Below are 25,628 nucleotides of genomic sequence, written 5' to 3'. Positions count from 1 at the left end.
TCTCTCTCTTAATAATGTTTAGTTCACCACCTACATAGATCATTACTACATAAACTTTAAAAGCAAACAAAAGCAGATAATACATAAATGCATCTGGCACAAATTGAACTGCAAAATCTGTTATTGATGGTGCTTGTTACAGACAGCCACCCATACAAACATCTCTAATGGTGAGAAAACAACTCCAGGTTAGCAATAGTCTTAAAACTATGTATCCTCAATGCCAGTGCTTGCAGGAACATCATACCAGGCATAGACACCTGTAACCCAGGAGGTGAGGGAGTTGTATTCTCTTCATCAGTGATCTTGTCTGACTGGGGACATGAGGGCAAAACCAAAGCACATCTTATACTTCCCTTGGTGTTACCTGTTGCTCCCCACATGAAGATAGTGATTGGACTCACCTGTGACTATTGTCCGGTTACAGTTTTTAGATCTGTGTGTCTTTGCAGTATTTTTGTTATTCTTGTTTTAATAGTGCTGTGAAAAATTTCTCCTGTAGTCACACGCCTGTTGACATTTTAATGTGTGTTGAATACATGCACGATTTGGTTTAAGGTTGCACCATCTGGAAGGCACAGGAGACTGTTTCCTTCTGCATTGCCCTGGAGTGAGCTAATCTGAATGGGGTGATAGTGCCAGAATATATGATGTCCATGCTACACCCTTCCTATGTTTATATATAAAGATGATTAGTGGTTTATCCTCCTGTTCTGGTTTAGCAATGACTACCCCCCTACATGACTTCTTGAAATACCAAGCCCAATTTTTGTTATCGTGCACCTTCAGGAGTTCAGCTGAAGCTAAACTATAAAGCTCAGCCAGGTCAAGGCTTCTCAGCAACTGAATTTTGTCATCCCAAGTGCAAGAGGCTGCATGACTTGCTGATTGTGCCACAGGAAAATGACAGGGAGAAGGGACAGAGCCACGCTGTTGCTTTGGAAAGGGGTGGGATAGGATAGAAATGGGGACTTGCTGCTGGAAGCTTACTGCTTTGTTCCCCTATCAGAATCACACCAGGATCCTTATCTGCTAATCACCAATTAGTATTTCCTTTCTCTTTCCTAAACATGGTTTTTATTCTCCCCTGAGCCAAGATCCCTGTGGCAATTTTACAATTGCAAGTCATAGCACGCAGAACACCCTGCCCAATAAATTTGCAATCCAACTGAAACGATTCACCATCTAGTATAACCATTCCTTATTAAGATTCATGGTAGATTTTATGGATGCTTTGAAGGCTCTGCTAATGGAATACCATTCACCTGGGTACTCTAGCACATCTGAATGGTTCCTTGGATCACAGTTTTTGCATACATACAGACAATTGGAAATATTACAGTGTTCCATCACATAAAGTGAAAATTTCCAATCCATTTCTAAAGTCTAAATTTCTTTCCTATTTTAGGGCCAAATGAACTTGATTGCAGTCTGATTATGGATTCTGGAGATACTGTTTATACAGAATTTGACTTTGAAGACCAGGTAACTTTATATACATATGGCCTCTCTCTAGACAGTTTTCTAGTTTATGTACATACTGTGCTATACCGTTTCTCTGAACAAGGTGGTGCAACTTTAAGGGTACCTAAGCTAAAGGGCTTTTTAAGTGCAATATAAGTAAATTCATGATACACAGAGGTTGCTTTCTAGTTATGAGAAAAGAATGAATATTATTGTGCTATTAAGAGCCCATATCTTCCATTACTGTACATTGCTGAATTTCATCCACAAATTTTAAAATGTTGGCAAACGTGGCAAATAGAATTGTTGGAATGCACTGTAGGTCTACTGTATATTCAAGAAGAGGGAGCAAAACATTTTTCAAGAGAGAGGCATGAAAGTATGAAAAGTGAGAAATGGAACTAAAACCAAATCAAACATTCTCCCCTTGAAAAATAAAAGCATTTTTTAAAATAAAAAAACAACAAATGCTTACATTGTGTTGAAACCAGCCTTTCTACTGATCCCATTCTATCCACACCTAAAAACTAAATTTTGATAGTGTTTTCCTTGTACATAGGAAGAAAGAAGGCTAGAGAGGGGGAAAAGGTTGTATGCATCTTTCCCCTCTAATCTTCACCTCAGCACTGGTAAGGCCACATCTCGAGTACTGTGTCCTTGTCTGGTCCTGGACTCACTGCTACAACATATGGAGCTACTGAAGAGAGTCCAGTGAAGGGCCACTAAGATGATTAAGGGACTGGGCCATCTGTCCTATGGGGAAAGGCCAAGAGAGCTGGGAGCGTTCAGCCTGGAAATGAGAAGGCTTAGGGGGGATCTCATCAATGTGTACAGAAATCTGAAGGGAGGGTGCAAAGAAGATGGAGCCAGGCTCTTTTCAGTGGTGCTCAGTGACAGGAAAAGAAGCAATGGGCACAAACTGAAACAAGGAAGGTTCCTGCGGCTTGGATACTGTGCTAAGGATAAGTGTTATTATTCTTGTTACTGTGCTGTGGATAAGCATTAAAAGAATGACTTATAATTAAAGAAAATATTTTTAGAGCCATCTGCCTATCACACCACCATACTTAAGCGTTTTGCTTTCTGCCTTTCACTTTTGCACGACTCTGCTTGCATTTTCTTCACAAATGCCATAAACACTTCCGTAGATTTGTGAGCAGCTTGGCAAAGAAAGTTATTCTGTGTTTCTGTTATCATTCAACTAAATGCAGTTGCAAATGTTCTCACCTCTTTCCTCATTATTTGCAAAAGATTTATTTTCTCATGAAATTTTAAAGCTAGTGACAAAATCAGGACCAACAAAACTGAATTTTCATTCAGTATCATCCATTCATACATTGGTTTTCTTTCACAGTATTCAATTCAACACTTTATCCTCACCTGCAACATGTTATATGTTCTAGCCCTATTCATTTCTGTTAATTTATGATCCTTTTACTGTTCTTTTTGGCTCAGTTATTTCAGTTTGGCTTTTTTCAAGCAGACAGCTCGCCTCTGTCTCCAAAACCCATTTTAAATCCCATTATTTCATAAGTCCTTCTTAAAACATTCTCTACCCCATCTTAAGTTTCTCATCATCTTTGTCTTGATTGTACTACTTCTTTATTGCAGGGTTTAGGGGTTTATGCCCTATAAAGCAGAATGTATATTTAAATCATGTTTGGATTATGTTGATGTTAAATTTTGCATTTTATTGACATTCTAAATACATTCTTTTGGCAGAGTATGAAGACTAAAGAAATTATACTCTTGGTTCATAATGTTTGAAATGCTGTTCAAATAATAAGCACAAGTTTTATAGTTACAAAATAAAATTAACAGAAAGAAATATATGAAAATTATACTAGTTTATAATTTCAAACACAGTCCATAAAAGCACTGAGTGTAGTTTTGAATGAAGTTGCATGTGGTTCTTACGTGAGACTAAACAAGACGACGATGATGGGACCTTATTGTCTTTATCAATAGCAAATATTCTTTCTGCCAGATGTGGCGGTTAGCTTTTCTCATTATTTTGCCAGACCAACACATTGCCATTCTGGCAAGAGTGCAATACTGTTATCAAATAGAAAAGGAGAAATGAAGTAAAAACAGTGCTAAAAGCCCTTCAGTCAAAGAGAGATATATAAATATGAAGTGGCTGACAATGACTCTCTTCAACTGTAAGTTGATATCTTTGATACTTTTGTGACATTTAAATAAATATAAGTATTTCTATTACTAATAAATATTTTTATACCCAGTTCATATGAGATGCCTTGTTCAAATATGAAGAAAATATAAAGGAAAAAGCAACTGCAACTAAAATCCCTTACCATCTAAATTTTGAAATAGTGCAAGCAACTATTATATACAGAAGCAAAGAAGTGAGTGGAGATTACCATAAACTCATAATATCATCTAGCTACCCAGTCTGAAAAACAAAATAAGAAATAACTCTAGGTAGAAAAGATCGATAACTAAATTCAGGAGTGAGAAACTGCTTGAATTCAAAACTTGAGCTCCTTTTGACTACAGCAGTGATTTAATACTCCAGTGATTTATCACATGCTGTTTACAAATTGCATGAAGCACCAACAACCTTAACTCCGAGAGTCTCAAGTGGAAAAGGAATGCACGTCTGGATACAAATGTGTCATGCAGTGATGTTACTGCATAGGAAATCTGTCATGTGAATGTGGGGGATAAGAAGTGGTGTTTCTAAGCAACCTTACACAGCTGAGCTGCTAAAAATGGCTGAATTTTAACAGAACGTCTTGGTAGTCACTGAACAAGAGGAGTTGGGGGTTAGAGCAGTACAGAACACGTACTGAAGACAAAGCCACAGCTGGGAATGAGTATCACTTGGCACAGCTGAAATGGACGTATAGATACCTTTGCATTTTCTCATTCTTGGAATGAGCCAGGAAAATCTCCAGTGTAAACTAAGCCAACAAAGTATCCAATTTCTTCAGATGTACGCTACTTCTCCCAGAATAACCTCTCTCATACTGGCAGGCAGGAACAAGGAGAATGAGTGGTGTGTTTCCAACTACCAATGCAGTCATCAGCTCATCTAGGAGTGCTCCAAAATACAGCAAAGTTCTTTGAGAAACACTTGGTACCTGTTGTTGGAACAGTGCAAAGCAACACTAACACAGGCTGAGAGCTGGCTTTTCTGAGGAGTATGCAGGGCAAATAGAATTAAAAATAACTCAGAAAAAGCTTGAGCTTTGTATTGTACATTTTATAAATGAATGTTCAGTTAAATTCATGTAACTAAATTAAAAGCAAGTTGATAGTTTTCTAACAGCTATGCATGAATGCCTCAAGAACTAGAACTTTTAATCACTAAGTCCTTACAGCATTGAAAGGAGGAGGGAATACTCACTTTAAAAAACAAACAAACAAACAACCACAAACAACTCCCAAACAATTTTTTTCTCCAAATCGCTAATAACTATTTTTCTGTTCTTTCTCAGATCTGTAGCTGTCAGATCCTATATTACAGAAGGAATAATCTAGGTTTTTGGAATGACTGCCCAAAATATAATCTTCAAATAAACCAAAAAATAAAAGCAGACAGTACCTCTCATTGAGAATGCCTTGTGGAAGAACCAGCTGAAGTTTCATGTGGTAGCAATCCCTATATAGCCTTTTCTGGAGTAATGATTATGCTACTCATGACTTGATTGAAAAACATAAAAGCAAATTAAACTGATAAGTTTCAGCTATTTTCACCTATATTAAGGCATCAGGAGTATGTTTTGGGCCACTCATTTTTGGGTGCAACAGCATAGCTTCTAATGAGTGAAGACCTGTGCTTTATAGAATATTCTCAATTTGCAGAAATTGCTGTCATGACTAGTGTCTGGTTTAATAAGGATTGTCTTTTACTGCTGGAATGTTTTCAAGCGTGATACAGGTTTTCACTGCTCACTATGTTCATTTATGCTTGCCTTTCAATTTCTCAACTTTGCCAGAGAGGCTGTCAATATAATGCCACTTGTTTCCAGAGATCAGACAAGTTTTATCTTCAAGAATTGGATTTTTAATTAGAATCCTACCATTCGGCTTATTTCAAGTGCATTCAGGCCAAAAGGGAATATTGAAACATTGGCATCAGTGAATCTCATCAGAGTTCCGGAAGAAAAGAGCATCCAATTATTTTCTTGTGAAAACAAGGCTTTCAAGACAACCATAGCTAGTCTGAGGAATATTTAGACTAGTGAGAGAAAAAGTTAAAACATACAGTCAGACAACTGTAGAGTGAATACACTCCTGAACAAGTGCTTATAGAATTGATAACTTTAAAATTTGGGAAACATGAAAATCAGGTAAAATTCAAGTAAAACCTTAAAAATACACTTAGCCTCCTCTAATATTTGGGGCTGGGGGCAGAAATATATTTCACATCTACAAAACATTGAAACACATTTTTATGCCTCAAAGGAAGTTACCAGTTCCTAACTGAGGCATTTCCATGTCCTTCCAGTGTCAGACTGCGTTTACTTATGCAATTAGGTAAATGCAATGGCACATGCAAAGGGGAGATTGCTTTTTTTTTTCCTCCCCAAGCGTGTCAAAAACCTAGGAAAAGTAGATGTAAAACAGACTGAAAGATAAAAAAAGGTTTTGTGTTCAGCAGTGACAAGCAATCTATTGAATTAAGAAAATTGTATAACCCAATCTTTGCTGCAAGTGCAGAATGTTTTATAATTAGAAAATGTGACAGCTCACTTGAAAAGCAACAAGCAAAACCAAAATGAAGTGGAGGAATAAACCCTCAAAGAGACTTACTTTCATTCTAACGAGAGGAAACAAGCTCTTGATTAAAAGTTGTTGCCATGTAGTGACAACTCTTCTTACAGCTCACTGTCATTTCCCACCCAGAGCCCATACGAATCTAGGCTTTAGGGGAGCAGGAGGAAAGCTTTAAGTGAACAGATGAAAAACAGACTCCATTGTCACTAAGACTATAACAACATTTCTGGCCTGACTGATTATCATAGCTTGAAACTTATATATTCAAGAGAAATAATGAAAAGGCCCTGAAAGGCTTTTCAATGCGAAGCAGAACACAAATATTCCTAAAACTGATGGGCAACAGCAAATTGAAAGCCTCATTTAACTAAACCTCTGTGGATTAAACCAAAGACCATTTTCCTCCATTTACTATGTTTCATATCAGTTGTCACTGTGGTTTTACTCCATTTTCTCTACATCAAAGATTTAATCCAAGTAATTTATTTAACCCTTCAGACACAGTACTGCACAGATTGACATTACAATATGACAAAGAGCAAACTGCACATCTCCATTAACAGGAGAAATTTTCATTGGGACTTCTAAAGCTACCTTTCAAAATCAGATAAACATTGATTAAATTATTTAAGGGGTCAGATCTAGAATGTACTATGTTAATCACATGCTTTCTCTTTACTTGAGAACATAAGAAACTTCTGGTATAACAGCAGTTTTATTCATATATGCTGTGCAGCATTAATCGTTACAGGTCTTAGTAAAACGACCAAAAGTATCCAGAAGCCATTTGGTCTTTTAATGCTGAACACTGCTGTGGTTTCCATTTCTTTTTTGCTGATAGGCAGCAGTATCGGTTTGAATTACGGATTCTGGTTCTACAGGAAAACTGATTAAAACAGAAGTACGTGACAGAAAAGAAAATGGACTCCAGGAAACTCAGAGAATGATTGTGAAACTCTGTTCCCTCAACATTTATTTTTGTTAAAGAGCACAGAAAGGTGGACTCCAATCTAGTTTAAGGATATCTGCAAAAAGAGATAATGAATAAGCATCCAAAGACATGAAGGAGCTGGAGAGGCAGGCCTAGCTACAGAGAAAAGATGTTTAATAGAAATGTACTGAAGTCAATGAACAATCTGTTCAATTCAAGTTGCCATGGGAACTATCCTATTAAATGCTTTAAAAAAAAACCCAGTTCTAGAAACAAAGTACTACAGTTTGCCTGTTACAAAGTGCTCCCTTAATAAGCTCAAACCAAGTGTATTTTGGTGCTTGTATATCATTTTGTAAGCGTGAAGAATTATTTTTCTCTTCAAAATCACCATTGTACACTGTAGTAAAGGCATGTGAAAGAAAGCCTACTGCTCTTTTTTCCTCCATACAAACCATGGCAAAATGGGCAAGAAAAAATTGCTGTAGACTCAATCTGCACTTTTTCTTTGGAATGCCAGAAACAGTTTGCTCCTCCTTTCACAGACATTATTTGGAGTTACTTTCTGGTGATACTATATTAGGGGCGGCTGAACTGCTAAGGATAGTTGAAGTCTTTCCATCTCCATTTCTTTTCCGATTTTGAACCAAAAGTTACTGCCTGCAGCTCTGGTGGGCAGTACAGGGCATGAGGACTCTGTTACAAGGATGGTGAGCTCATGTGAGTTACTGGAGATTTAAACAACAGTGACAGCATCATTTTTCAAGATGTGCTGCAGTTATGCTCCACTGAATACTTTTGCAGTAACTTAGGAAGCTCTCCTCTGTGGCTTGTGGAAGGTGTCTGTAGAAAAAAGCATTACAATTTACAGTATCTCACCCTCATTTTTCTAGGCAATAGCACTAGGAGAGTGTACCTCCTTTCCTCACACAGCGTGCCCCCCCGCTGGCAAACTGGGGCCTTATCCTTTCATGCACAAAATATAACTTTACATCTAAGTTTGAGTTCTGCATTTTACATGTCTACCTTTACAGCCCACAGAACCTGCATAGTTCTTGGGGAATATCAGGCATCCCACACAGTTGATGCAAATAGGATCCACATCAGAACATTTCATATTGTACCTAAAGCTGATAAAGAAATGCAAAGGTGTATTTTAAATCCCCTCCTTCCCACTTTCTAGATTTAGACACCTTAATCAGGGCTGTGGATGGGTTCTGTTCACATAGCCCAGCATCCCTAAAGACAGCTACCAAAGCCCGCCCTTAAAAATATTTGTAGCAACAATTCCTGTATTTTAAAGCTGAAAAAGAAACTGCTTTTTATAAAACATATTAATATTTCTTAATCACTGTCAAAGTACATAGTATACATTTTTACATTTACATATTAAACTGCAGTGATTTCAAGGATTGCTGTTTTACTACATGGGATACAAAACTGCTCTTTAAATAACTTACTTGTATTGAAGCAGAAGAGTGGCTTCTCCGGGTATATTAGAAACACTTAAAAAAAACCCCTCTATGTATTTTCAGGAAGCCATATGTTTCCTATTTGGTGTCTTTTTACTCCTTATGTATCCCATGATTGTGCAGTCAACTTTAGTCAATTTGGGCTTAAATACCAGTCATAAGGAGTGAGAAGTGGCCTAGTTTTAGAATTCCTTCACAGTAGTATCTCAGACCAGTGGACTTTTTCTTCCTATAGTTAAATTCCTTCTTAACAGAGAAGTTCTTTATGAATACTGTAGAGGTTCCTTATTGAAAGTTATAAAACTACCTAATAAAACATAAATAGGTGTTTTAGTAAACCTAAAATAGGCTTGGTCAAATGTTAAGCAGAGAAGGTCTTTGAGAGGTAAAATTTGAGCACAGCTGTCAACTTTTATCTTAATAGCAGCAAATCATAGGATCTGAGGCCACACACTGGTCTTAATTTTACAACACCCTATTGTCCTTCTCTGTGCCAAGATCTTTTTTTCTTCTTGGAAATTGAATTGAGACTGGCCTGCAGAAAACCCTTTTTCATCTACAGTTAAAAAAAACAAAACAAAACAAAAAACCACTACAAACAAAAAAAACCAGAAAAAACCCAAACACTGAATTCCAGCTCTCAGGAGGCAATGTAACAGTTCAGGGCAGAGACACTCTCATGTAGTGCCAATGGTGTATGATTTGAGGGATCCATTCATTAGAATTGTTGTTAGCAGTCTAAGAAAAGGAGCTAAGCAGCACCAAGTTTGCAGTTCAAATGCACTGGAAGGTCCCCTGCTGCACTTCTCTGCTGCAGTTGCTTGGTGTAACAAAAAGCCCCTGGGAGAATTTATACCAAGCAGCATAAATACTCCACATAGAGAAGAATCATTTAAGAAGTGATGGCAATTTACATAAAGAAGAATGCTAAAGGAAAAATAATGATAACTTCTGTGAAGAATTTTGTAGGCACTGGGAACTTTCTATAAATATACTGTAAAGTAACTGAATACCATATGTGACAGAAGTATTTTAAAATGAGCGATAGATAATAACTATGCACAGATAATATGGGTGTTGAGTGTCTCAAGCGTCTTCAAAACACAAAGATATTTAAAAATCAAGCCCTAGTTTTTCTTCAAGTTAGATATAATGCTGTCCCCTCTAGTTCAGCCTTTTAAACCTAATATAAAAATTGCAAATGAAGTGTTTTGTTTACCAGAACACTGTTATGCTGCCCTGGTCATGCAAAATGCTACTACCCTGCTGGAAGGAGTGTTCTTATTGCATACCTTGGTTGGTAAGTTTGCCCTTAGAAGTTAATTTCTTGGAAATTTTTTCCTGTTTTCCAGTGTCTGGAAATCAATATGAAACTAAATAAATTTTGCTTTCATTTTCATGCTGAATAATCACATGTATTTTTTGTCATTAAAATAACCTACAGAAGGTAACAAAAACCCAACCCCCACACACTAGAGCAAACAGATGTGATTTTTTTCCCTCTAAACTACTGATAGGTATCCTTCTTTATGCTATCAAAGAACGAGAATGAAAAATCTGAAAAAGTCTTGCATATCTTTAAAAGCCAGATAACTCAATCTTGGTTTACAAGTGTTAAAAACAAGTTAATCTCTACCTCTGTATAGGTATAAATTTGTTTTATTTTCAGAACTGATGATAAGGTTTATTTTAAGAGAGTAATGGCATAGAGATTCTTTTCTTTGGTAGAAACCCAAAAGGAAAAGAGAATCATAGTGACCTAATAGTCTTTCAGCATTTTATAGATGCTATTGCAAACACTGATTATTTTTTTTTGCACTTTCTTGTTGTATGCACTCCAAACAAACAAAAATCACCTCAAGTAACATTAGCACTCTTCTCTCATCTTAATTACTATTAGTCCCTTTTGATACAAATAACTCCACTCTGCTTAGCAGTATGAGCTGTATAAGGTATGTCTTTCAGGGAAAAAAAAGCCTTGCAGTCTGAATGCATTCATACTGTATCTTATTTACACATATTCATTAGTTCTGGACCAGAGGACATCAGAGCACAGTCACTCCTGCTTTCCAGAGGCATATTTTAACACTCAGCTTGCAGAAAGCAGCTCAGCCTCAAAGTGATTTGAATCATAAATCAAATTTAATGGCAAGCAAGTGGATGGCTCATAAAATCCATTCCCAGGGACTGTTGCCCATACATGAAACCTGCAGCTAACCCAGCATATCTCATAAAAACCAAACATTCACTCTTACAGGAAGGAAACAGGAATTTAGAAGACAAATTCCACAGTTGAGCTCTGACTAGCCCCAATTTCTTCCAGTGCTTAACTTTGCCTAGCTAAAGCTTGCTCAAGGTCTTTACATTTTGCAGTGTATGTAAGGGCACCACGCAGTGATCACTACATTTTTAGAAATAGAGTCTGCATACATCTAATCTGAAAGACCATCCACTGTGATTAGGTATATGCCTATTAAATCCACTTCCAAACACATGTCAAACTGTAAAACCACACAGATTGTGACAGACTGGACTGTGCTGAAGCAAACAAATTGTATATCCAGACAGTGCTCAACAGACATCTCATACTGCTTTCTGATTCCCTAAACTATTCTTAATCAGTGAGAGAATTTATCTGAGAGCTAAAGTTGATTTTAAGGGTACTAGATGTAGAAGCATCATCTGCAAACATTTGAGATCTCATTTAATATTACTTTATTAAGGACTAAGAATTCAAAGTAAATATACTACAGGCGAAAGTGGAAATCTAAGTCCTAAACCTAGTTCTGCTTCCATATGTAACTGTGTTTACATTGACAAGTCACCTGTATCTCTGCTGAAATGGAAATAACGTCCTTGCCTCTATTCCCAAAGGAAATACAGGAACGATTTATGGAGGACTGTAGTGTTCTTTGAAGAAATAAAATGCTACAGGAGTACAAGAGTTTTGAATACCTAACAGCAGCAAAGGGAGAAACATAAAACTACAGTGTGCTGAGAAATTGATGGTTATATACCTACATTCCCATCAAAGGGATGCTGATGGGATCACCATGATAAAACTACATAGTCAGTTCTTGCCTGTACTTTCTACTGAATACATTATGTCATTCTGTATTAAAGTTCTTTGTTTATGCAGCTTTTTTTTTTTCCCTGCTTACACATTAAGCTCAATTCTCAACAAATATTTTTAGGCAGAGAAACATGGAGAAACATGTAGTTTTTATTTGTTTAAATGATTTGTACCTGACATGTTCCTTTGAATGTTTACATTCTCAAATTCAATCTTGAAAATTGAGCATAATTTTAGGCAACAATCACATTGTATTTTAAATTCAGTCTCGCTCCACTGCCTCTTTTCTCCTTAATCCATGATTATTTATCCTCTTCAGTAAATTTATAGGAGGAACTTGTTCTGACTGTTAGAAATTGGAATAAAATGTATCAGGCACTTTTCACCACTATTTTCAAGAAGCATTCAAGCAACAAAAAGGTGATGAGAGAACTTTTTTCTTTTCCATGCTATGAAAAAGAAAAAAAAAAAAAAGGACTGGAGCAGAGGTTATTAATGGGTAACAGAAAAACTCATTTCATCAGGTAACAAACATTCACAACAGTTGTCACTAAATCCTAATGAAGAAAATGTCCCATCTATAGATGAAAAAAATTATATTTAATTTATTGCTTTCTTTAAAGTGATATGACTTAAGAGTCCTAATTCATTAGTAACAAAACTCAAAGATCTGGAGAATTCTGTATGATTTCCATATAATTTGCTGTGACTTACTGTCAGGGTTTTTTTTATTATGGAAATTACTTCACAACCTAGCAATGACAGGCAATAACTTAAACTCATTAACCTATGAAGTACCTACTACTAGTCAGATATTTACTAATAATGAGTTAAATGACAAGAAGTCAGAATACAGTCAGAAGTGTGCATTTTCCAGCTCCAAAGGCAAGTGTCAGATAAGAGATTCCTTACAGGTAGCAAACTTCTCTATTTAGCAATCATTTTAATGTACTGTTGATATTATTTAAGTACTTACATGGTCATCTATGCCCCACTAATTGATATGTTTCCAGACAATATTTGTAGATATAACCCGTCTCTAAAGGCATCTGAAATTATAGACTACCCACCTTTCTTCAGAGCTTATTCCATGTAAGATTATACTCTTCCTCACCTTGCTTTCAACTAAATGGAAACAGCTATACCGAGAATACAGAAACTGTTCTGCTCCGAGATCACTGTATTCCTGATGACAATGTGGTATAAAATACTATTAGCAATCTAGTAATTGGTGGGACTTTTCCTTAATGCGATCACTCAGTAAATCCAACAGTTATTTTCCAGAGCATTTTGGTAACCAGGCAGAACAGTGCTTTCAGGCCCATATAGGTTAACCTATTTGCAGTTTAGAGACCTGCTTGCTAGAAAGACACAATCAGAAACAGGTGTTGTCAAATGTAAATATGAGGGGACTGGCATTAACCAGGATGCCAGTCTCTGCCACTCTCTAACAAGGGACTGCAAACCAAACAGCACATCTAGCTCCTCATCCAGATCAGCAGAAAAACTGGTTCCACTTTTGAGGAGACTGGGAGGAAAGGGGTGAAAAGAAATGGTTCTAAGTCACATTTAAGTATAGAAGAGTGAAACTGTGTAGGAACACCTTGTCATGAAAGCAAAATTAATTGTAGCCCAACTGTTCTAATTTGTTCCTCCTGACTTTTCTTACAGCTCCCCTAGAGACCAGGCTTTCAGAACCTCTTTCCACCCCAGCTGGGTGCTGTTCAATTCTGTCTGAAAAAATGTTTTTATGGAATAACTTATTCTCTGAAATGTGGGGAACCTTATTTTGTCATGGAAGTTCAGCAGGGCTGGTGGTCCCACTCACATCAAGCTGTATACTGAGTTGTCTTACAGAATTATGAAACAATGACCTTTGAAAAAAAAAAGTGTAGAGGAAAAAAACCAATTCTTTTGAAAACAATATTTCTGCACCTGAAAAATGAGCAGTTACAGATATAAACAGAATTCATTATTTTGATATTCTGGGTTCTGATCAATGTCACTGTCACACTTCCTGTTTACCTGCTTTTGAGTTGTAATTAGAATTCAATTTAATGGCTTTTCATAGCACTTGTTCCTTATGTGAACATGGCTTGTTGGTTAGTTAACCTGTTGTTCTATTAAAGCAGATATGGTTGGTCAAATAAAAGCAGTTGATAGCTTATTTAGCTTCAGTTCTGCCTCTAGTTTTCACATATTTCAGCTCTAAAAAGTTAGAGCTGTAACTGACCTTTATTATCACCTGCTGCTCTTAGCAGCCCCCCAGGGTTATGGAGGCAGTTTCGTTCTGCAATTATAGGCGGGAATAAAGCAGTAGCGGAAAGAAGTAATGCCTCTTTCATTTGACTGTAAACTAGAGACTGTAATCTTGATTTTTAAAGAAACTACTCTAAACTTTGTGTCTAAAACGATTTTGATCCATAAACCTTCAAAGGCATGGTAAGAAGCTGAATCTAAACCCAGATCTTTTGTAATACATCCTTTGCAGGGTCAAATATGTTATTGTATTATTACAAAGAAAGAGCATGTAGGGTTAATACTGTTGCTTGAATGGTAGGAAAGAGATTAATCTCTTATTTGAAAATTATTTTTTTTTCCCTCTGAGATACTCTCCTGCAAACTTGCAGTGGATCCAGTTGCTTTTTTAATTTTGCCCCCCTTCCCACTTTTTTTTTTTTTTTTAAGATGGCATTTCTCTTGCTGCAGTGTAATAGGCTGAGAATTACTGTGACTCAAAAAATGAAAGTGTTCTATGTATCGAGTGTAATGGTACTTCAGCCTAATGAAGAGTACTTCTGTTTCACTGATAATGGGAACACAAGGAGAAACCTGCAAGAGCCTTGCAAATTACAGCAGCCAGCAGTTTACCCATTCTATTCACCATGCTGTTCATTTCACTTCATCTGTTCATGCAGCTATACAAATTTCTAACAGTGGCTATTTTTGACAGCACACTGAAGCAGAACTGTAAGAAACTACAGCTTGGTAACCCTATCCTATTTTGAAAGGACTAGCATAACGTATTCCATGCTGATATTACACACTGATGATGTAATACAAGCATGTTATTGTCAGTGCTATTATTGATATATTATAGACTAGATTAAAGAACTGATGGTGTGAGTATATTGACACTACAGAACCTTGACTATGTCCAGCATATATATAATTCTAATTTATAAGAACAACAAAGAATTCCCACTCTGACACTCTTGCTGGCCAGTATTTGTAATACCTTGTTGGTCATACTACGCAGTACGTGACAAAGTAATTCTAAGTGGCCAAGTATCAGGAAAAAAAACATGCCACATTCTCCATTTCTCTGGTATAATCCCTCTTTGTAGTTCAGCAACCTTTGTAACAACTTGGAGCTTGTGTTGCATTCCGAAGGTAAACACAATCAAGTTGTTTTAGACCAAAGACTAATTTCACCTTTATATTGTAGCTCACTTCTAAAACTTACTCCAATATTGCCTTTCCACTACTAACAGCTTATCATACCATATTTACTTCAGAAGTAATTCAGCATGCACACTAGTTGCTTATATACTGTGCTGGAACTGTGCAGTTGGACACTAAAAAAGCTGTTCCTCACAAAAACAGTATGGGTCAGTTAATCATCTCAAGTTATCTTGGGTTCTCCATGCTCGGGTCAGTTAATCATCTCAAGTTATCTTGGGTTCTCCATGCTTGTGTTCTACCAACTGAAACAGTACTAACAGCATTTCTGTGACATTGTTAACTCAACAATCTCAACTTAGATTAAAACTGAGATGTTAGAATACGGAGAAGATAAAGATACACAGATAAGAAGAAATGCAAAGTACGCAGAATATCCATTTCAATTTGTCAATTGCTTAATTAACAGGAGGAGGATCAGTCAAGTTTTTCTGGTTATGACACCACAGGAGGTGAGTTTCTTTTTCAGTGTCATTTGCGATTTAATTTTGAAACTTTTGATTTCCCCTTGTATTTAAATAGTTACTTAGAAGATAAAGTTAATTCAGATTATTTATATTGTGAAAGTTATGTCTCAAAGGATTTTATTATATGAATTCTTTTTGAATGCAAATTAAAGCTTGTAAAAGATATTTCTACACTCTTTAGGCCAGTGGATCCCAAATTATAAGAAAATATTACTGTTAATCAGCATCAGCTCTCATAAATGTTTTCAGAAATTGGCAGTTATGAAAAGCTTGCTGGAAAGTATGAGCTGCTAAGAATCCAAGAGGAATGAAGGGATTAGCCAAAGCCTTTTATGGCTAATGATATTATGTAATGAGATGTACATGCCACATAATAAAAAACAAAATTGTATGTGGTAAATTAATGTGACTTGTAAGTGATTGAGTCAAAGACATAATAAAATTCCAGCAGGCTCAGATGGGGCAAGATCGCCTTCTGTGCTGGTATAATCAGGCTAATGACTAGGACTCAGACTAGAAGGAACTGCTTTTTCAAAAATACAATTTTGGTAAAAGGCAAAGCTGTAGTACATACAGTAGTTTGGTGCTAAAAGGACAGTAATACCTGGATTTCAGTTAAGATTATTATTTGGCTGAATTTGAAGCTCAGGGGTATTTAAGACTACATCTCAGATGTAGCATACCAAACATAAAATCTGAATGGGTTGTGGACAAAATTCTATAGCAATTATAATGTAATACCACATTCAGAGAAAAATGCAATGGCTCAGGAGGCACATTATTACATCAAGATGCATCTGCTTCCCCCGCCTCTTTTAAAGAGCTTATGTGTATGTGCAAGGTCTAATTTTCAGGTAGAATATTTTTATCATATCTGCAGCGAGAACTACAAAACTGGGAGATAAATAGGCTTGTAGATAATAGCTCCTTTTGGAATGCAGAGCATTATAGCAGAATGTAAATCTAGTGAAATCAGATCACCTTGCATGAGTGTTACACAATTCAGTGTGGAAAGTAGTTAAGATTAAAATTAGTAGCTCTTGCCAACTAAAGAATTTTTATTTTCATTTCAGACTTTTCAGAAGATCTGAAGAAATCAGACATAATTTTTGTTGTCGGTAAGTAGGATTCCTAATTTAACTGCTACATTTGAAAATCCCCATGTTAGTAATTTTTGATTATATGATTTATTTTAAAGTTTAGCAGAACAGTTTGGTTAAGAGTATTTACACTACAATGGTGGTTTAGTCTTTTGAAAGGGAGTTAGGATTTAATATCGTCTTATTAACCTGCATCTGACCATACTAACAACAGTTGTGTAAAGCTTAGAGCAGAAGGTATGTTTAAGTGTGAACATACTCAAAATAACCTTAGTTCTTGTGCAGTTACAGTATTGTGTGATCTCCCAAAGCAAAGCTGCCTCACCAGCATTAGTTAAAGTGTTACTAGATTGAATTTATAACTCAGAACTTCAAGGTTTAGGTGAAAAAAATCAGGTCTCTTCACCTCTTCATTTGTGAAACAACTTTTGTAAATACAGGTTTCAATTCTGCATGGGTTCAACATGCTGTTAAAAAGTCAGTGGGCTAGTCACCATGCATGATGCTTAGCATGCACTGAGGCTTTGCAGGTTCAAGGTTTACTTTATATTTGCTTTCTGGAAGTCCACATAGGAAAAGCACCATGTTAATGCCCATTATTATATAAATGTGACCAATGTAATTAGCATAAACTTTGAACAGCCTTTTAAAACAAATTATAATCGGAAGATTTACAAGTTTCAGCTTAAAGCTTGGTACTAATTACTTGGAAAGAATAATTGCTTTTATATCAAGCAGAGTTTTTCAGAACTGCTTTACAATACAGAGCAGGAACAACACATTTCTAAGGACCTAAGGATAGATATCCAAACATGGGTAATTTTACATGAAACTCAGTCACTTTGTGCATTCTTTTTCCTAAGGAAAAAGAAAGTGACTTCTGAAATTAGTCATATATAATGGAAGTTTCATTCAGAATTCAGGAGGCATCAAAAAACATTCCAATACCAGCAGGTTGAGGGAGGTGTTCCTCCCTTCCTATTCAGCACTGGCCATCTTTCTGCTGTTCACTACAGTGACAAAGTTTCATTCTCTCTGCCTCAAATATCTTACTGGAAAATTATGTTTGGGTTTGTATAAGCACAGATTTAAAAAAAAAAAAGTGAAGATGCTCAAAGAATTTTGCCTCTGAAATTGTCCATAGTAAGGCATATTTTTCATTTACCTCTGGATTGCTTTTTCTTTTTCAAAGAGTGGTTTTTAGCTTTCATTTATAATTTTTATAGGCCATCCACTAGCCGTCTTCCAGCTTAAAACTGAAAAAACGGAAAACACAACTTTTCCCTGCTCTTAAATCCATCTCGGGTTTTCTAGTAAATGCTTTCTAGAACAGAGGAAAATTCTGCTTTATCAAAAGTCAAAGTTTTCTTTGTTGAAAATATTACAATGAAAAGTTTGACTAAGTCCAAACATGGGTTACTTTTCAACAAATTATGGAGAATGATTTATACTTTTTCCCAAATACCGCCATCCCCACCTCTATCCTCCCACCCCTGAAAAAGTTTCTTGAAGTCTGATGCGAAGAGCAAGAGTATATTTTTTCTGGATATTTTTTCTTTTTTTTTTTTTTTTTTTTTTTTGTGACCAACATGAAATCTTCATGGTTGCTCATTTGGCTGCAAAACCATGATTTTATTCCATCCAAATGGTATTTCCCAGAGACAGATTTCTTGCTGGTGCTAGGCTGGAGTGGCCACAAGCTCTTTCCTTATGGCCTTTTCAGACAGGTAAATCTGCCTGAATCACTTGCTGACCCACATGCACTCCAGGTTTAACATTATACACACTGGCCAAATGCATACCATTTGCCTAGGCAGTGAAGTTGTCTTCCATGTCAGTCAAGAGCTGAAGTCTGATCACTGTGAGTTGTACAAGGATGAAAGAAAACTTTGAAGAAGCCTCAGAGGAGCAGAACAAAACTGGGAGGGAGCGGGTGGGGGGGAGAAAAGAGGGGAAAAGAAAGCACCACATATTCTCAGTGGCCGAGTACTCCATTGCAGTGGACAGCACTAGAAATGTTCAGTCCATAATACCTTGACTAGAAAGAAAGCAGGGAAGATGGGTTGGAACATGCTGCTGTAGATACTTGAATGGGAAAAACTCTTGGTCTCAGGTGTCATTAGAAAAGTTTACTCATTACATAGATGTGTTCATGAGGAAATAATAAGATGCTTATAAAGGTGTTTTAAAACTAGAGTTCTAAAGACATGCATTTGAAGTAGTTTACAAACTAATTGAAATAAATACACCATCTGCCATAGCTGACGAGATACTGTTTATAAGACAAAAGGGAAAAAGCAGACAATTCCCTCCCCCACTAATTTCCCTTGAAAACTGTCCAAAAAGGCAAAGAAAAAAACTCTAATTAGCAAATATTTACATTAGAGCTAATGTAGGAATTAATTGTAATAACAGTCAACTCTAATTAAGCAACAACATCAATATCTTATCCAGACAGCAAAACAGAGACATAGAACCAGCAAGTCAAAACTATGGGAGTTAATTAATAGCAGGGTAATAAAAGAGGCGAAAAAAAAGTTAAATTTGGCCTGTAAAATTCAAGAGAAAAATAAAAAATTAACAGGTGCAAAGATAAATTTGGGGGATGCTCTAATATTCAAAACTTATGTAATTACTGCCAGTCACTAAAAAAAAAACCACCAAAACCAAACCCACAAACACACACCCCCTCCAACCAAAAAAACTTTTTTCATCAAAGCAACATGAAAAGTAAAATCTTAACCAGAATGAATAATGTAGGCTTTTATCATTCTTAACTAATGTGATAATCTATATCACATCCAGAAAATTGTTATAGATAACAAAGTTACTGGGACTATTACTCCTCCCCATCCTCTACAGGAGTTTCATAAAACATAGCCACATTTGGCTTTGATTGAGACTGAAACCAAAGTAGTAAGTTTTCAGGAATCTTTCTGCACTTTGGATCAGAGACAAACTCCCCACTTACTCTTAAATGTGGTGTTTAAAACTTAGTCAATGTAACCAATTTCCTCTGCAGAATCCTTGTCATATTCTTCCTGGTGAGCCAAAGCTGACAATGGTTTAAGCTCAATGTAAGTAAGACCAGCTTTTCAGCAGACACTCTGAAGATACTATCATGACCTACACTTAGAGGTAAAACATTATCAGCTGCAGACACTAGCTTGTTGTGCCCACAAAACCAACCAACCAAAAATATCACAAAATCCAAAATTCTTTATTTGTCCAAGGCATGTCAGACCTTCAACAACTTTGAATTTCTCCCTGCTTTGAGTAGAGGGTTTTTCCAGATTACCTAAATTATGCTACAGTAATTTTATTGCAGCTCCTTCTACAATCAGATAGGCATAGGATGAGCAGTGCTGATAATTTAAACCCCAGTCAGTCCAAGCACTAACTGTACAAGCTAATGAAGGCTGGTTTCTCTGACTTTCTGTGAAATGAAATCCATGTTTACTTTAAGAGGGATGAAAACTCGGTGATGTCCCAGGTCATCACATCACTCTACCAACATGTGCTCCAGGTTGTTTTCTGATTAAAATAATCTTTCATAAAAATAAAAAATAAAAAAATGGTGTGGTTTTGGTTGTTGCTGGTTTTAAGTAACAGCATCGTTCCTATATGGTTTCACTCAGACTAAAATCACACGTAAACAACAGATGACATGCTATTGAGAAGCCTTCACATGCCATATTCTGAAACTAAGGCTTATTTTTGTTTGTATAAATAATCCAAGTAGCATTGATAGAATTGCCAAACTGATCAAGTCCTCCAAAATGATAGCTTGAATATAAGGATAGCTTGACTGGGGTTATTTTGATTTCACTTCTGAGGCTCTATTGTGCAGCTAGGTTTCCCCGCAAGCACTTTTCCATGATACAAGGATGATACTCGTTATGAAAATAAGGTCTAGAAATGGAAACATTTTAAAATGAATGGTGGGACTCTCTTGTAAATCCTGCTGCTGGCATTTTATGTAAATGTTCATGGTATTTTGGTATATGATAAACTCATAAGATTTGGCAAGCTTAAAATAGAGACATCCCAGTCTGTCTGTATGACACTTCTGCTTTATTAATATTTCTGGCAGCAAAGCTGGTTCATGAACTGCTCATATTGCTTGTTCATGTCCCTGCTTACTCGCAGCAGCAGTCCCAGCTCCCTCTACCATCATGAATTCATCTGCTTGTGATGTTGTGCTCTAGGCCAGACTGGTACATTTGAATCACATGCCTAGGCTTGCAGTCTTTCATAGTCTTGGGGGGGGACTGGGGCATGAGGGAGAGCAGGTGTAAGAGACTTGATTTCTTAGACATCTTTTGCTGATCTAAAGTGTAATACAAAAGCATGCTAACATCGAGGAACTGCTGGTAGTTGTACGTTCTCCTACAGGTCACAGCACACTCATAATTCCTCTGGCCATTTTCTAGGCTTTAACTCTTTATCTTCATGTTGTATATGAAAATTGGAAGACAACATGATTAATCTGAATAGCAAGTTACTGTGACTCAGTGTGTCACTTAACACAATTGTTGTTTTGTTTTTTCCAAAATATACACAGGCAGAGTAAAAGATAACAGCATACAGAAAAAACAAAAGCGGGGACATATTTTCCTCCTCCTAACAATTAAGCCATTGGGAAAACTTCACTACCTTTTTCAATGTCTCAAGTTTTTTCTGTTTTAAAAACAGCATAACAAGTTGCAGTGAAGCCTTCTTAACTGAAAATATCTTTGTGATAGCTTTTGTTATATTTTATATTCAGCTGTTGTTCCTTATAAACTTCCTTCAAGTAAATTATTAGATTTTTCTCTCTCTCTCTCTTTTTTTTTAAATGCATAGATTTAATAAAGAGACCCTCTAAAAGAACAAAATACAATTTTTGCAACACTATAAATTGATAGTAAGCCTCATGACTGCAGGGTTAATTTGCTGTTAAAGCTACTTATGTAGCCGTCCTATCCTGAGCAGGAAGGAAGTGTCTAATTAATAAGGAAATGCACTTTTGCATTCTTTCCTACCTAAATAGCTCTTTTTCAGTCACATTAAATACTGGCCTTCAGAGAGAGACAAGACATTAACTAATACTTTAACTTCAGGCATGTAAATTAATAGTGGTGTAAACGCTGAGTATGTGTTCAGCCCTCAATGCTGAATTTCCTGGGGGCATTCAGCCTCTTCTCAGATCAGGCCAAGCAAGAACTGCCATCTCATTCGCTGATAAGAAAGCACAAGACTTTGCAAAGTGGGTCATATACATTTGTCAAGCAGTAGGATGCTTTGCTACTCATCAAATGATACTAAATTAATAGCAGTGGCCATAAAAATTACCATTTCCAGCACATAACTGTTATTTAATTATGTCTTTTCCTCTTTAAAGAGCACAGCATTTTAATCTCAGCTTTGTTGGAACTCATGTTTTGGAGGCACAGTAATTCTCATTATGGTGTATGTCCTGCATATTGTGTCATTCTGACAGTGTTCTCTTTTAAAATACTAACAGGTAAAGGTATTAGTGAAACACATCAACTTTTCTGAATATTTACCTGCTAAACAACCAAAAATTGTCCTTGTATTGTTATTTCTAAAAAGAGATCTGGTTTATTTAGTATATGAAGGGACATTATGAAATTTCTGTTTTGGCTCTATATTCAGAAGTGAAACAGTTATATAAGAAACAATAAAATAATCTTTGTAGCTGTTTTTTTAATACTGTGTATGTACACCAAATAAATAGGATGAAATCACTGCACTGCTAGTATATTCAAGGCCAGGAGACAGAATGTGTAAACAAGCACATGCACACACAAACTTACTAATCTAAAAAGCCAAACCAAACCAGAAATAAAATTAATTGCCACTACAGATATTTAACAGTCTCATTACAGATAATTTGCCTATAATTTCTCTGCAGCTATTTCTCTGTAGCCACTCTTGTTTATTCCTTGTTTTCTTTCAATCAGTGTTTTTACAAAAGAAAAATGTTCTTCTTATTAAGGCAATAGAAAAACAACATGCAATCCACATTAGCAAGAAAATGAGACCGTGACAAAGATATTTCTAGCTAAAATCATAGCACAAGTGTGATTCTCACACCATAGGCTGATAATTGTCTTTGTGAAGCTGAAGTAAAAGACTCCAGGTTACAGTAGACAAAACCGTTCCTTTAATGCTACTGCCTTATGACCCAATTTTTACTCTCAGCTACATTACTGCAACTTCTTTGAAAATGATATGCTTGGAGCAATTATTTCTTAAACTGAATACAAAAGTTAGAAGGAAGTTGAAGTCAGGAGGAGATGGTGCCAAATCCACTCTATTGTGAACACATTATTCCTGTATTTTCTCATGGAGAGATAAACAAGAAGGAAAATCATGTATTTTCTAGCATCTTAAATCCACATAATAGAGCTGTGTAGTCATATTTGCAAGTCCCAACAGTTGATAAATACACAAGTCACATGCTTAAAAAACTTCATTGAAAAGAGTTTGGGTTTTTTGTTTTGTTTTTTTTGTTGTTGTTGTTTTTTTTTTAATCTTGGCGTTGCCTCTTTTGATTTTTGAGCACTGTCTCCCTACAACGGTATAATTACCTCCTACTGCAGTAGATCTTCTGAACATATCCATCAGAGATTGTAAAAATGCTGCTACACACCTTGAAATTTCTCCCCAAACCCTGATATTGTCACAACGGAAATTTCCTTTCCTGGCCACCCTCAGCACCAACATGGCCCCTCAGCCCTCCCCACCCTGTTCGGCCCTCGTGGGGTGCTCACCTCAGCTCTGCCAGCAGCTCTGGAGGTCACAGCCACAGCAGTGCGATCCCTGAGAAGTAGCTTCCAGCAATTTCCATGGACTGCCCGTCTCTCCAGCTGGGTTGGGGTAGCTGCTGCCGCTCGGGGAGCAGCTGAAGAGGCATTTGGCATTTCACAGGGTCGGCCTTCACGGTGAGGAAGGAAAAGCAGCCACCTCCGCTGAGGAGGTGGGGCAGGGCAATGCCGGCACCTGCAGAACATGGAGGTGTCCAGAGCCTGTGAGACACCCCCAGAAAAGGGCCCTTACCAGAGAGATAGCCAAGCGTGGCAGAGTTTGGGGACTCTCGAGGTGGCGGCGGTTCTCCTACTGAAGGAGGCAGGGAGGCTCGAGGTGCCATTTCTGACAGGAGGACGCCTGCAGCATTTGCCTGAGTCACTGCCCTTCCACTCCCACCCTCTCCATCTCCCCACAGGCCCCTGTGAGCCGGAGGGCTGGCCACAGCTGCCTTCCCTTCAGCCTGTGGAAAAATCACTTGAGCAGCTTCACCTGAGCGCCCTGTCGGCCGAGACTGCCCTTCACCCCTCCAGTTGTTCCACTCTGGGCCTGGTTCAGAGCTGGTTTTCCAGCTGAGTACAGTTGTGGGTGTAGGAGAGCGGTGGTGACAAGGTCTCCATGTGCCCTCCGTTGCTGAGCAATTGACTCTTGGGCTTCCCTGCAGCATGCATGAGGAGCAAGCCAGTACCACAGCTGCAGGGAGCGGCATGACCGAGCCTTTGTCGCCATTTAACAGCTTCAGTACCTGACTCTCAGTTATCCACAGACGTACCAGCACGTGAGAGCTTTGCAAGCTCAAAGGGAAAGGGCGCAAGCACAGTGAAATTGTGCTCTTACATTTACTGCAGTGCAAAAGGGCTTAGTTGCTGTAGACCTACGTGCATCCCACATAACAGAGGCAAGTTTCACCATCTCTTTGCCTATACCTTTCCGTTCCATAAATGAGGGCAAAATATTTCCCTGGCAAGGATGCAGTGAACATTAGTTTGCTAATATTTATTGCAGCTCTCAAGCTGAACATAGATACTCAGTCAAATACCCTTCCACGCTGGCTGTTTCATGTTTTTCCTTTACATAGTAATGGTGTTTTAGGAACAGGTTCTCTTCTGCAAGAGATTTCACACTGTTGTGACTTCTTTGACTTCGGTACACGTTTTTGAGTCAGCAGTGTAGTGTATCAGAAGGGAAGTATATGACTTGTTCTGCTGTATAGAATGTCTTTGCAAAAAAAAAAAAAATATTGCAAAATAGGCAGTCTCATCAATTTCCTCCCATTTTCTTGGTTGCTATAGTTTGAGAAAAGGCAGATATATATTCTTTTCTAATTCTAGATATTTTTCCCTCACAAAGGTGGGCCTGGCTCTGGCAAAGGTAGCCAATGCAAACAGTTAGCCAAGAAATACGGATTTACTTACCTGTCTGCTGGTGACCTTCTACAAAATGAGTTATCATCATTATCAGAGAGAAGTAAATTGATCAAAGACATCATGGAATGTGGTGAACCTGTGCCTGGCGTAAGCAACAGTTTTATTTGGGGTCCTAAGAGTTAAACAAAGGCAGTGGTAGGTAGATTGTCTAAAAGGGTGGAAATAAGAGACTAGAGCTGATGATTCCCACTTAAGTAAAATTAATCTGCAACTTGAGGGAGAAGTTTCCTCGTTGCCAGATCTATGGAACTTCTTTTCTCTTTCTATGCCAGTATTTCTTTACATTTCAGGCTCATATAGGCAACAAATAAGTCATGAAATACAGTGAGACAGATGCTGCACTATGCAATGCAAAATGTAAGAATAAGTACAGGAAACAGAAACTTTATGTCCGTTTTATAGCTTCACATTTCAGATTCAGAGCTAGTCCTCCTGGCAGCTATTCTAATTAACAATACCTGCAGCAGTTCCCTGCAGAGCTGGCTGACATCCCAGAGTAGCTGGACTGCAGTTCAGTGGAGACTGTGAAGACGGAGTGTGTTATTCTCAGCTGGACTTGACTTTTACGTGGCAGGTCTGCAGCCCCAGCTCTTGGTGGGTCTTCAGCAAGTGCAGCTAGATCACAGGATGTGTTTGTTAATGAAAGATACCAGGAAGTGCTGCTCAGGGGAAACTA

At 37.3% G+C, this 25,628-nt stretch overlaps 1 protein-coding gene across 1 annotated transcript in view; it reads left to right on the top strand.

Annotated features, from left to right (window-relative positions):
- AK5 (adenylate kinase 5) overlaps positions 1-25,628 on the top strand; it is a 98,941-nt gene that overhangs the window by 56,450 nt on the left and 16,863 nt on the right. Inside the window, exons 8-11 of the mRNA XM_075039214.1 lie at positions 1,409-1,485; positions 15,555-15,597; positions 16,686-16,730; positions 24,876-25,039. Coding sequence (XP_074895315.1) covers positions 1,409-1,485; positions 15,555-15,597; positions 16,686-16,730; positions 24,876-25,039 — 329 coding nt within the window. The remainder of the gene's footprint in view (positions 1-1,408; positions 1,486-15,554; positions 15,598-16,685; positions 16,731-24,875; positions 25,040-25,628) is intronic.

Source organism: Buteo buteo, chromosome 10 (genome assembly GCF_964188355.1).
Source record: "Buteo buteo chromosome 10, bButBut1.hap1.1, whole genome shotgun sequence".
Lineage (NCBI taxonomy): Eukaryota > Metazoa > Chordata > Aves > Accipitriformes > Accipitridae > Buteo > Buteo buteo.
The sequence above is the reverse complement of the archived record's forward strand: the minus strand, read 5'-3'. Positions and strand labels throughout refer to the sequence as shown.